This window comes from Montipora capricornis, chromosome 6, assembly GCF_036669925.1.
Source record: "Montipora capricornis isolate CH-2021 chromosome 6, ASM3666992v2, whole genome shotgun sequence".
Taxonomy (NCBI): Eukaryota; Metazoa; Cnidaria; class Anthozoa; order Scleractinia; family Acroporidae; genus Montipora; species Montipora capricornis.
The window spans coordinates 57,510,293-57,524,342 of NC_090888.1; the positions used below are offsets into that span (position 1 = coordinate 57,510,293).

Here is a 14,050-nt window from a genome sequence, read left to right on the forward strand (position 1 = left end):
ATTCAATGATTTGTCTAAAACCCTGACCTGACCTCAATCTTTCTTAGGCTTATTACAGGGATGTCGCTAAGCGCCGGCTGCCGGTGGAAATCACCGCTTGAGAAAGGGGTGATCGCCGGCTGAATTTTGGCCGTTGATTGAAGTGACTGAGAAGATCGTAAATTATTCTCTACAAAGTTTACAAGGCATTCGATGTGTTAACAAAAAAATTTAATACCTGTTAGTATACGGAATTATCACTAGAATTTATTCATACTGGAAGTGAAATAAAACCGTTGTTTTAAGTACTGTTGTGTGTTTCTTCTCTCTCCCCGTAGAATGCGGGGTGTTGTGAGGCACTGGGAACAAGCGTGTTACCAGGTCGCTTTGACGCTCAGAGCAGGAACTTACCGCCTCAATAGAACCTTCAACCGGATCCGGATGAATTTATTTTTAGCTACATGTGCAACCCTGGCTTAATATAGACTTAATCAAAGTGTAATAGAGCTGATTTACCATGCCTCTCACGAATGCCTCGCATGCTGTACATTGCGATTGTGAAGCGAGTCAACGAGACCTTATTAACAACGACCAAAAACCAACCTCAAGCTCACACTAAACCTTGTTTGTTTGTTTGTTTGTTATTTATTTATTTGTTTCAGCAGGTTGAAGTATTGGCAGCTATACAGCTGATGCGGACCTGCTATACCCACCCACCCATACACTCACGAAGGATAGCCACAACACCGGGAACTTCATCCCCTGCTCTTCTCGAATAGTGTGTGGGTTCTTTAACGCCCCACAGGGAACTTACGAACATCAAAGATATTTGTGAGACGGGGCCTACGGTTTATAGTCCTTATCCGAGAAGACTTGAAAGTCTAACCATTTGCAGATGTTATTACAAAGGCAGCACCTTCTCCTCAGATATTTTAAGGCCCTGAATGTTGGTCCCTCCCGAATGGCAGCCCCTGTGCTCAACCAACTGAGCCACCGGTGCGCGGTCCAAAGTGTAATTCGAAACCAGTCTCAAGATAGCTCGGCATGAGTCAACAACGCTGCTACATACCTTATCTGCTCTTCTTCATCTGAATCATCTGTTTCATCCATATCCTGACCGCCCGCAGGCAAGCTGACAGCAGTTAACCCCTATAGCAAAAATAGCTGACAGTAAATGACGTGGGATGTCCTGATCTATAGAAAACTGACGAAGAGATAAAAAAAAATTGATCCAGTACCTGTTCCTCCCGACGTCGCTTCTTTACTTTCCGTCTCTGGTCTTTGTGTTTGCTTTTGATCCGTTCTCTCTCTACTTTTCTGTCAACCAAATCCGCTTCTTGTAGCAAATCACGCGACTCTTTCACTGAAATGCCCCCAATAGGACGTTTGTTCATCTTAGCAAGGGGCACTGGCTCGAGTTTCTGATTGGATACTTTGAGTTCACGTGTGAAGTGGATAGGAGCTCCCTCGGTTTTCAAAGGCTGAAAAGGAAACTTAAAAATTAGACTCGACACACGGGTCATTAAACGTGAAGGGATTGATTCAGGGTGATTCTGATGCAAAGTGCGTTCTGATATAGACCATACTCTCCACAAGTGATACACTCACTGGACCAGTGTTGTAAGTCGCCCATCTTCTCATCAAGAGCTCCTTAGGCTTGAAAAAAGCGTTGACCTCGAAGTAAGGTTAGGGTTAGCACTATTTCTAAATTTCAAGCACTTTTTTTCAGAATTCGAGCATTATTTGAGCGTTATTATACAATTTTTCTGCAAAATCGGGATAGGTCTTCCCGTCGGGTGATACGCAGCTTCTTAGAGGTAGGTTAGGCGTGTCGACCTATAGTTCGCAAATTATATAGTCAACATCTCTCAGTAGTCTTTCTCAGGCTCTTATAGCGAGAGCGTGGGAAAAATCACTTTGTTGCGCGTGTTTTGACTCGTTTTGACTAACTGAGAGCGTGGAAAATGCCAACATCTCACATGAAAACGAGACTCCGGTCCTTCAAGGGAAAGTACGGTCTACAAAAGGTTTATCTGAATCGAAAGTTCTTTTCCTGTATTAGCATACTTGACCACTCAATTGGACTAAATGTGTTTAAATAGCCAACAATAACGCTTTAGTTTGATTGACTAGAAAATCTATAAGTATTTAGTGACTTGAGTTTCTGTCGCACTTATGGCCTACATGGCCTACTACCTATTGAACCACAAGACCGTTTACCATAGTTCATCTTACATTTGAATTTCTCGAAGCAGAAAGGTCACACAACATTGAGAGAGTGATCACGGAACGGAGAATTTAGTAAGGTCGAACACGTTTGTTGACTATTTCTACCTCGTAACACGTCATATCCAAGATGGCGCTCTCCAAGTCACGAAGGAGGCAACTTCAAAGTGCTCTTGTCACATATTAACGGCGAACTGGGCAAAACAGCAATTATTTTCGAATTCCCTAGGGAAACATTTTCGTGATTTAGAGAAACTTTTTCTAGACCGTACTTTCCCTTTTAAAGTGGTGTCAGGGATATACACTTTCTCACCTCTCCTTCTTCATTGAAGATAATCTTTGAGTTCATGAAGCCTTTGTTCAGCAGTTTCTTGGCCACAGATGTTTTGGTCTGAGGACGTTTGGTTCTTGGCTCACTCTGCATGTTCTCTTCCTAGAAAAATGAAGCGACAACGCTTATTTCAGCAACCAACAACTGCGTTTCCTCTGAGAGCATACACGAGATACGAAATGATGTCATTCCATACGAGAATGATCATCTCAGTTAGGTAACCTGGAAAAAATCCAAGCTTGGAAGGAAACTCAAATGTATGAACGTGCACAAAGTTCTTTTTAACTGCGTTTCCTGTTATGAATAATATATAAGCGAGGGTTTCAATTTCACCATCACAGTCATCATCTATAAAACGAACGACACGTAAAAATAATAGAAACTGCTTGAATATCGCCAAAATAGCCAGACATTGAGAGCTGATACTATACCTTTTTTTTATTTTAATTCTTATTGATATTGACCGCCATTTTGGCTTATCAGTCACGCTTTCAGGAGCAAAGCAACTCATTTCATGGTGTTTAAAAAGTTACCTTGTCAGGAAGTTGACCTTGTTCCAAATTGACATGGCGCTTCTTAAGGATCAATAAATCATCCTGCATCGCCTCGTCCGGTTCCTCTTCTGAAGTGATTCCCAGATCTCTGTCATCCTCACGACTTTTGTCATTAGCCTCATCATCACTACTACCATCACTCTGCCGATTCGTAAGGGATATTTTATCGAACACACCGCTCTTTTTATCTTTTTTCTGTCGACGAAATTCACGTTGATGATTGTTAGTTATTGTCAAACGTAAAGTAAACGCATTTCACAAATTATTTTTACTGCTTACCAGAGCTTCCTTTTTAACAAAATTTTAGTCTTTCTGCCGAACAAATTGCTATCTATATATCGGGCTCTGCATTTAAAAAGGGTAAGGTGCGTGTAAAAGAATACAGGGATTGAAATAAAAGTGAAATGACTTAAAGGTACATGAAATTCTCTTTTTCCGAAGAAAGTAAAAATATATCCTACACATTTATGAAATGTGTAAAAACAATCGAGTCTTTAAGTAGTCTTTTTCGTAGCCGTTCTTTAGTGGCGTCTGGAAGTAGACCATGACACCAGGGAAACTAACATTTAAGAAATATGCCGCATATTTAATCTTCGTCCGTCAATAATAATATTTGTATTATCATGCGAGAAGACGTAACCCAAAGCTTACCTTTAAAAACCTAATCCTTGGGGGATTTGGTAATCCAAGCGATCTACGAAAGGAGAAAAATCACGGGTAAATTAATCAAAGGCTTCGCTGAGGACAGAAACCCTAAAATGTGTCAACAGAGCTTCATTTTGTAAGTCAAGGTGAAACATGCACACCAAGGGTTCACGTAGGAATGAAGAGCTCCGACCAGATTTCGGCCGAATTCTGCGAGAAAATTGCGAAAATACTTCGGAGGTCTTCGGGATACGGAAAAGATTTCTTCGCAGGCGAATACTAACGTGTCAGACCAAATGGAAAAGTTAAACTGTTTAAGTTTTTGAGACCCAACCATGTAGTTATTGTGAAGTTTCTCTTTTTTTACCACACCGGATGGTTATTTCATTGTCAGCTACAGCGAGTTTCAAATGAGTGTCGTAAAACCAAAACCAAAGTAATTACTTTGGCCAATCAAAAAGACGAAGACAATCCAGTAAACCAATCAAAACTCGAAGTAATTACACGAAGCCGACACAAAGCGCGGGAAAATGTGCACGCGCAAGCCACGATTGGTTTTGGTTTCACTTCTGAATTGTTGAAAAAATGGCACGAGAACTTTGAACCAATCACTGAGTGAAGTTATGCAAAACCAAAGCAATTCGCTAATTACTTTCGACACTCAATTGAAAACCGCTCTATTGTCCAAGGTTGTGGACAGGTACATTGTTGCTTATCAGAGCGGTTACCCAAGTATCCCTTCTGGTATAACTCGAAAAAATCACAGCTACGGACAAAAGCGTATCCTTTTTTAGAACCAACGGCCACTTACCGTGCATATTGATCTAGTGGAAGCTTGTTGACATCAAAAATCTTTTTATTTGACTGAAGGAAAACGGATCTGGCGTACGATACAATATTCTGGAAATAAATTTACAAAAAGTCAACTGTTGATTTGAAAATTCAAACCTCGCTTTCAACCCACCATTCCTCGTAAAAATAAGCAGAACTGGCGCTTATCGTTTGATTTAACGGATGTTTACATGTGAATATCTCATACCGGAACGAGTTTTATTCCGGCTCGAGTTTACGCTGGTTCCCTCTTATTACTCAGTATTCGTTCGTATAACACCCGTACAAATTCTGACATCCGCACAAGTCTTGCCGGTATTTGTAATTCTGATAAAGGGACGAAAATTTAAACCGTTGTCATGCAAACACTCCCTTAGCACTCGGGCGTTAAAAGTACAATGAGTGACCTTAACCAGAGAAGAACAGAAAGAACAGGGGCTGAAAGCATGTGGTTTTGCAGGTAACCGGTCGTTTCGCCCACAGGTCGATTCGCCTACATGTTTGTTCTGCAATAAACTCGCAATAACGATTCCCCCTTAGTACTCGTACCTTAAACGCACACTGAGTGGCGTTACCCAGAGAGGAACAGGGACTGAGAGCACGTGGTTGCACACTGACAGGATGATAATCTATACTATGAGGACTACGGTAGGATATTTACACTGCAAGTGAGTCTAGTTTAATTTTTATGCACAAAAATATTATCCCAGTTAGTCTGGAGGTCACTAGTCACTGTAACAAAGACATTATTACAAGCCCTTCTTTTGAAGCTGCCCAAAGCTGTATCTGAATTGTGTGACTTGCGTACCTTAGGGAGGGGTAAGAAGGGGTTATAGAAGACATAAAATATGATACCGTAGATGTTTTAAGGGCAGTGGTGGAATGACGAAAGTGGGAAGAGGGGCATGGATAGCAAAAATCAGATTCCGGGAAGCTAACAATGCAATGGCATTGCAGAGGTCATGAGTTCGAATCTCTTGCTTAAATTGTCCAGATAAGTACGAAATATACACTTCTTTCATCTGTTGGTTTGTAAAACTACGTTGGACCTTGACACAAAAACGCACAAACATCAACGCACACTAAAATACACCATTGTTAGGGAATGGGTACCTTCTGAGCCCATTGTTTTATGTCTTGATCTTGGGCACAGAAAGCTTCAAGTTTCTTTTGAATGGATCCAAGTTTTGCTGGGTTTACTCTGTAAAGTAAAATACAAGAAATATTTTAACTGCATCTAGTGACTGTCAAATAACTTTCATCTCTATCATCAGGTTGGTGCAGTGGTGGGACTAAGTTTTTGTCTCCCTCCAACTTATGTATGCACTTAAAGTTTCAAATCCTGGACCATGACACATGATGATAAACTTTATTTACGTGTCAAATCTTCTAGCACTGGTACACTAATTGGGCCACTGTACAATAGAAATCAAATCAAACATTGGTTTTTGAGGAGAGGAGAAAACCGGAGTAACTGGAGAAAAACTTCTCGAAGCAGAGTAGAGAAACCAAAACACTCAACCCACATATGATGCCAAGTCTGAGAATCTAACCCAGGCCACATTCGTGGGAGGCAAGTGTCCTCACCACTGCACCAGCCTTGTACCCCCAGTCTCATGTTTGTTGTTTCTCTACTAAGAGATAAACAGAGGAGACCTAAACATTTCATTGGTTTTCAATTGAGTTCACTTGATTTGAACGCAGGGCCTTTATATCAAGGATTGTTCTACATAAGCTATACCTTCTAACTGTTTCAAAGTTTGGCAAAGAGGCACCATCAACAGTTAACACCACCACAACCATAACGACGAGACCGTCGAATTGGAGGAGTCAAACCCTGGATGACTCCATATGTGGATCAAATTTGTTGGTTCGCTCTACCAGGTTTTCTGTCAGGTCATCAGGTTTTCCCTTCGCCACTTAAAGTAACCATACTTAACGTCGATAACTCGTAACAGTAATTCAACTGACAAACCTGAGGTCGACGTTGCGCTCATTTTACTCCCCCCTCTCCAACAGTGCTCCATTTTATGGGTATTTAAAGCTACTTAGCTACACTGAAAGGAAAGAAGTCAAAACAAGGATGCGAGATCCGGGAATCGAACTCAGGACCTCTTGCACAAAGACCGCGCACTAACTGACTGTGCCATCCTTCGTCCTGACACCAACAAATTCCTCTTGGCAGTGTCGATCCCCAAACAAGCTTGCTATTAACTTAGAGGTAGTACTGTAACTAAACTTACATGTACATGTACTTTCACTTGTAACATAGCTTTCAACCTTAAACTTTTGTTTTATTTTAACATAATATGAATGCAAAACACTTATGAATGAAGGCCTGCATGATAGTTCATATCTATATTTAAAAGTAGGTAGGTCAATAAACCAGTCTCACAGTGTCTTATAAATTTCTCCCTCTGCTTTACAAAATAAGTGTGATTATGATGATACTGATTGTTGAGGAAAATCAATAATGCAGCAATTTGCCATTTACCTTATTTTGCTAATTGGTATCTTTTTTTCCTCTAGAGCCTATATGAAGGAAAAATGCAATCAGTCATTGACTATCGATCAGCCAGCCGTCTAGCCAATCAGCTAGACTGTCAGATCCTCACTAAGAAAGAGAGACAGACAAGAGAGACAGACACAGACAGATACTGTAGACATGCAGTCAGTCAGTCAAATGATCGACCCACCAGCCATGTCTGTCAGACAATGCTGGCAGTAGGTGAAATAGCTAAAAATATTAATAATTTTAATTTGCTAGAAATGCTCTGTATCACAGTCTTGTCTTTTGGAAGCACTGCCTTAGTAGTATACTGAAATGGATCAAGTTTTTCTTACGTTTCTTGAGTCAGTTTTTTTAAATTCAAGTACCATGGTTTGAGAAACATTGTTCTTAAGATTATTGATAGCCTTTCACCAAATAATTATTTTTAAGGTGTATTTAACCCCATATACCAAATCAATATTCCTTGTTCTAATTAGACCAATTAGCCTCAATCTCCTTCTAAAGCAACCTTTCTTGTATTTTGTTCATGCTGATCTGCCTACGTGACTATAAAAAAATTATAGTTAGCACAAGGACCAAAGAATAACTTATTGGCCACCATTTATGATCCTGGTCTAAGCACGCTTTGTGTGGCTATTTTTTTGCAGAGAAACCAGTGCAAAGATAGGTGAAGAATCACATTATATGGATGGATACATTTCTGAGGGACACAGCCAAACATAACCACTTGTCCTAAGCCTTACTTTTATCATTTCAAGTTCCTCGGAGGGTAATAACACCAAAAGTGCTTGACCATTCGTGTGATATCTGGAATCAAAAGTACACTGTAAGTGGTAAAACAAACAAATGGGAATTTCAAGCTTTCAGATATACCCCAATAGTTGTGCGAATTTAGATTACTAGTCCACATGCTCTACCACTTAGCTACAGGAGGTTATGCAAATGCTAGGATGCTTCAATACTCATACATTTATGTACACCAGCTGAAGTAGCTTTGTAATAAGTGGGTAACATTTGCTAAAATAACAAAGCAGTAAATCTAAAAGAGTACTCCTCAAAAGTACAATATGAATTCAATCACCTTGCAGTTCGTCCAGCTCTGTGTATATATGTATTTGCATCTTCAGGACAGTCGAGTTGAACAACCCAGTGCACTGCAGGAATGTCTAGAGAAAAGTAATCAAACAATACGTAAAGCAGTGCCTCAAATGTCAACACTGCCTTACAACAATACATGTGTAGATCATTTTTCCAAGTTTCCTTCAGACTTTTCCTCAAATTGTGTTCACATGCAAAGTCATGAGAATCATTGAGATATGGTGCACAAAATCCAAAATTGTTTGGAGGGAGTATGGGGAGTGTCATAGGTTTTACCTTCATGGTGCAAAATGTCCCAAGAATTTCAACAATAATTTTTATTGTCCCACCATATCTACAGCATAGGATCTAGATTGTCGAAATGGAGCATTTATACCGAAAGAGATGTTATACATTAATAATTATTTTATATTTTATAAATCTCTTCTTTTTTATGACAACCATTTTTCAAAAACGGATCTAATAATAATTATTATTTGCTCGTAAATAATGGCAGTTTTGAAAAAAACACAAATTTAAGAAACCATTACCCCTAAATTAAAAATGAGGCACTCGACAAAAAAGGGGGTAAAGCAAAATTAATGTGATCCTGATTATTGAGATGTCGAGATAAAACCCCTTTGTCTGCACCGGTGATTTAAAGACAAATCCTCACCAAGCCCTCTTGCTGCAATATCCGTTGCAAACAACACAGCTGCTGTTTTGTTACAGAAGTCATTGTAAACTGCCATTCTTTTTAACTGCTTTTGGTGACCATACAGAGCCATCAATGGAACTCCAGGACGAAGTCGTCTGAAAGATTCATATATGAATTTTACCTGACAGGAAAGAAGGAAAAAACGCATAAACTTAAACAGTGTACTTTCAGGATTCTTTTCTCTAGTCAAGGTTAACCCTTTGATGCCCAAACCGGCCTAAACCCGTCAGATTCTAACGCCAGGCGATTTTACTCGTCAATGGGGAACCCCTGGGAGTCAATGGGTTAAAGAGAGACGCAAGAGTTAAACAAATCAGAATCAGTTTCTACATGGAGTAAAGTTGTCAGTGGACATCTTGTGTGGGTCTGGGTTTATGTTGTCCATAGCCTACATGTTTGTTTCTTGCATTTTCCTATCTGCCAATGTCTTGCAAAAGTCTCCAATATTCAAAGGTGAGGAAAATGCTCAGCTGCTCAAATTTATTAACTTCACACTACTAGCGGGACATTGACAATAGAATTTAAGCAACACATGTACAGTACATGTAAGTTGGGTGCTGCTTGTGATTAATTCGCTTTCTATTTTTGGTTGGGTTTTCATTGTTTTTTCCTTAGGCAACCAGGCTTTAAATTCTACCAAAAACTGGTCGCCCCTTAAACTTTCTGGTGGTCTAGGATGACCAGATGATCGCTAACTTTGAACACTGGTTACTTGGTTATGGGCTGGCTGGCCCTTGGACATACAGGTATAGTTTGTACCTTTCATTTGCCTCAAAATTTATAACTTTCATATGTTCTAAGCCCTGTCTGGGGTTGTAGAGGTAAGGATACACACTCAAGTGAAGAAAAGTTGGGCCCTAGGGATCTCCACGCTGCTAAGTCACCCCATTAATCTGCTGCGTTGCCAGCATGGTAGCCTTGATAATAATATGTTTAAACAGGATGACCAATTCAGTTATAAAAACTGCTATCAATATGGGTCCTGTGTAAAAATAAATGAATATATTAAACAGATTTTTGAAAAATAAATAAAAAAAAAACAATTATAATTACGTAATTGGAATACATTACATAATTATAATAAATAAAAGTAGCCATTTTATAAACAAAAGTTCTAGATACAACCATTAAATAGAAAAAGGCCCTCTTAGTCAACTAGAGATTGACTTTATTAATAAATAACCTATCCTTAGACCTAGTGTCATAGTCATGAATATCATAAGTTTGCCGTCGAAAATAATCTGAGAAATAACTTGGAGCTTGTCCATCAAGACAATTCTTGACAAGTTTGATGATGTTTCTCTCTTCTCGTCTTAAGAGGGTCCCAACCAAGACCGGAAGCCATATCTTGAGTGGACAAGTGCACCCTCTTTAGCACTATCCTAGCAGCACGTCACTGCAGGTGTTCCAACTCTTCTTCAATTTCCTTACCACAGCCATGAAAAACAGCACAACAGTATTCCAAATTTGGTAGTATCATCGGTTTATACAATTGGTTCGATGCTTCACTTGAAGTACAGTGTATATACATGCATGCCAAGCAATGTGAATCCATCTTAAAAACTTCAGTTGAGGATGTACGTGTTACTTTGGGAAAATTTTGAAATAACAGTACTGTAACAGTAAATCTAAAAAATAATAATTAGTATAATTTATTAACATGGACCTCAAGTGTATGGCATTCTCTTTGAACTGTCGGCATTGTCTTTGAACTGTTGGCATTCTCTTTGGGACTGTCTCTTTGAACTGTCAGCCAAGCATGCCCGACTAGTAATCAGGGAGACGTGGGTTCGATTCCCACTCAGGGCAAAAGCCAATTTTTCGGACGAGTGTGTTGAAAGGGAAAATGCACGGTGTGTGTTTCTCCCTCTAACAGAGTCTATACCTTTCATTTGCCTCAAAATTTGTAACCCACTATAATTTAGTTTCAATTTAAAAGAAAGTAATCTTGTAATCACACTTAAACAATGACAGATGTTTTAGATACGAGCACCGCTCATATTTTGTTAAAAAATTTATGCATAACACACATGGCACAATGCTGCAAACAAGGCAACTTCTCTCTAAGACATGAGCATGACCCACTGTATGCCCAATCTTAAACAGTTTTGGACACAGCGTTCCTGTCAGTGAGTATTATCCTTACAAATCTCTCCGATAGTTCAAAGAGAATGCCATATACTTGAGGTCCATGTTAATAAATTATACTAATTACTATTAATTTTTTTAGATTTACTGTTACAGTACTACTGTTATTTCAAAATTTTCCCAAAGTAACGCAGCCTCAACTGAAGTTTTTGAGATGAATTCACATTGAACTCGTTTCTTTCCTAAGTAGCTATAAAAAAAACTAAAGAGAATTATCGGTACATGCATGTGCATACCTTGGAGGTCAGCAAACAATAAGCAAAATAAATAGTCTCACTGATTCTCACCTGTTTACAACTTGAAATAAAAATCAGAATCTTGCTTTTGATGTGATTACGAATAAATGAATGTAAAAAATTTAACTTCTCTGGGAGTTCACAGACCACATAATTCTGAAATAAAAGTTATAATACCACTTACTTTTTGAGTTAAACTACCATACTGAAAGTTATGACCTACAATTATTTTTACTCTTTAATTTGATGTAAACTGAACTAAAAAAAAACAAAGCTTTAACTTAAAGCACCCTTAATTTATTCTAAAAGAAAACAAAAAACAAGGCTACTAACTTAAAAGATAACTTTTTCTTCACCTGAATCATCATTATGCTAGTTGAGAACACACAACAGTGTTCAAGATTATGAATTCTAAAGGAGCACATAAAAATACACCTGTTTTATTCAAGTCTAACAATAAGTGCATATAAGATATTCTTTGCCATACCTGCACGAGTCCTTTTGGAGTGCTTGTCTTGGAATATTCGTGAACAGCTACATATTCAGGATCCTTTAGGATGATATCAGAATTGAAGGATTGTTGCAGTTGCACTAACGTTTCAAATACAGGTGAACTTGCAAACTTTTTCAACTGTGTTTACCACCATCCGCACATACACAATGTATTATTGACAGCAAAAATTATTGTTGAGTGCAATGTTCAAAGTGGAGTTGCAAAGTTCATGACATTGAAGAACTGACACTACATACGTTTCAGCTTGTACATGTGCATGTGTTGATTTTGTAATGGAAAAGGATATTAGGGAGATGTTAAAGGACATGCATGCATTGTTGTGGATGAGAGCCACTCGGTGGAAATGTGGACTGGTAAAAGATAGTCTCAACGGACTGCTTACATGTATTTGTGATCGATGAAAGTAATTAATGATTCCTATATACTTTATTTATTATCTAGCCAAGCATTCTCTGATTCTTAGTGAAAGAGCTAATAATACATTTAAATACCACACGAATGTTGTGAAAGATTTAGGGTCAATCGTGCATCCATATTGAATCTCTTATGGCAGGAGAAAGTGGTTTTCTTTCACCCCATTTTTTTTGGTCTGAGTAAAGCTTTAGCGTTTACCGACATACATGTAACTAGGGTTAGGGTTAGTGCTATGCTAACATGGGGGGTTGTAAGTTAACAGAACGTTGCGTCATTGGGTTTTTAACAAAAACCCAATGGCCAATTCTTTTTCAATTCCCTAATAGTATTCTACTTAGAGAGAGGTTTTTCCTTGGTTTTGCATCAGAAGATCAATGTACTGTACAATGTACCTGCAAGCTTAGTCTTGCCAAGTCCTGCACTGATCTACAAGAAAATGAAAGTGGTATTGGTGAAATCTTGAAATCATGATATGAACTTGAACATGAAGATTAATTTTGATTTTATCACTGAAGCAAGTTGATAAGGGTGAATAAGCCACTGCTACAAAGACTTGCAAGCTGAGGTTTTAATTCCATTCACTTTGACCAAGGGCTAACTAAGCAAAAAAAAAAAAAAAAAAATTCAAGTAATGCGCAAACTATGGTCAAATTCAATATCTGAAGCAAGCGTTAAAACATAAAAAGGGCAAGTTTAATAAATTATTTTTACTAATTAATAATTTATTACATCCTGTTGAACTCACATACTGTAACCTGGAAAATTCCAAACCTTGTTTGCGTTGCAGAATAGAGCAATGTCTGCCTTTCTTCTGGGATATTTTCTAAAATGGCATTCAATGTGGCTGCAAAACCTAAATCTAAAATTCTGTCTGCTTCATCCAACACTATGAGACAGAAACAGCATATTATTATTATAATAATTAGTTGTGAAGCAATGTAGTTTAGTTGCTAGCTGTACCCCATTGAACTGAACTGAAAGGAACTGGTGAAACGAGTAAGAACAACGCGTGCACAAATAATCACAAACTGGTAAATTTTGTGTTGTTAGTTCTTGATTGCCTCCACCTATAAGGATGCAATAAGTTAAGTCAGTAATTCATGGCACCAGGCTGCCATGATATTTGTTTTGTGCGTAACATCAATAAAGCTGATTAAGGCCTTGAAGTCACAAGGCAAATGCATCACACCAGTTAAAAAGAATAAAGATGTGATACAGCCAAGTACACAATTTTTTGTGGGGAATCAAAGATGAGTTGAAATATTAATCTAAAAGGCAAGGGACCAGACCATCATACAACAATTTTTAGGACTGCATGGTTGAATGGGAGGCACGGTGGCCTCATGGTTAGTGCGCTCGACTCCGGATCGAGTGGTCCGGGTTCGGGTCCTGGCCGGGGACATTGTGTTGTGTTCTTGGGCAAGACGCTTTACTCTCACGGTGCCTCTCTCCACCCAGGTGTATAAATGGGTACCGGTGAATTTAATGCAGGGGGTAACCCTGCAATGGACTAGCATCCCATCCAGGGGGGAGTAGAAGTACTCCTAGTCACTACATGCTACAGTAACCAGCACCGGTCTGAGGGGCCTTCTAGGCTCGTAGCAGACTTTATGGTGGAATATGAAAGGAGTAAGGAGTCATGCAGCAGCTCTTGCAACATATAATGTGATTAATTGCCTTAATACCCAAGCCAAGGAAAAGACTAAACACACCACACCTGGACCATGTACATGTATTCAAGATGTTTAGTTGAACATGGTTTCAAAGGAAAGGAAAGGAAAGGAACTTTATTTAAGTGTCTAGTCCTTCTAGCGCTGGAGCACTACATGTAATTGGGGACACTGTAAACTGAAATTGTGTTAATT

At 38.8% G+C, this 14,050-nt stretch overlaps 1 protein-coding gene across 1 annotated transcript in view; it reads right to left on the reverse strand.

The window, feature by feature from the left end:
* Positions 1-1,008: 1,008 nt before the first annotated feature.
* LOC138054186 (probable ATP-dependent RNA helicase DDX10) overlaps positions 1,009-14,050 on the reverse strand; it is a 25,911-nt gene continuing 12,869 nt past the window's right edge. The window contains exons 7-21 of the mRNA XM_068900678.1: positions 12,957-13,071; positions 12,578-12,611; positions 11,745-11,807; positions 11,309-11,413; positions 8,832-8,994; positions 8,160-8,244; positions 7,822-7,885; positions 7,061-7,098; positions 5,680-5,767; positions 4,547-4,635; positions 3,742-3,784; positions 3,070-3,285; positions 2,519-2,638; positions 1,218-1,460; positions 1,009-1,128 (exon numbers count right to left, since the gene is read on the reverse strand). Of these exons, the coding sequence (XP_068756779.1) occupies positions 1,009-1,128; positions 1,218-1,460; positions 2,519-2,638; positions 3,070-3,285; positions 3,742-3,784; positions 4,547-4,635; positions 5,680-5,767; positions 7,061-7,098; positions 7,822-7,885; positions 8,160-8,244; positions 8,832-8,994; positions 11,309-11,413; positions 11,745-11,807; positions 12,578-12,611; positions 12,957-13,071 (1,586 nt within the window). The remainder of the gene's footprint in view (positions 1,129-1,217; positions 1,461-2,518; positions 2,639-3,069; positions 3,286-3,741; positions 3,785-4,546; positions 4,636-5,679; positions 5,768-7,060; positions 7,099-7,821; positions 7,886-8,159; positions 8,245-8,831; positions 8,995-11,308; positions 11,414-11,744; positions 11,808-12,577; positions 12,612-12,956; positions 13,072-14,050) is intronic.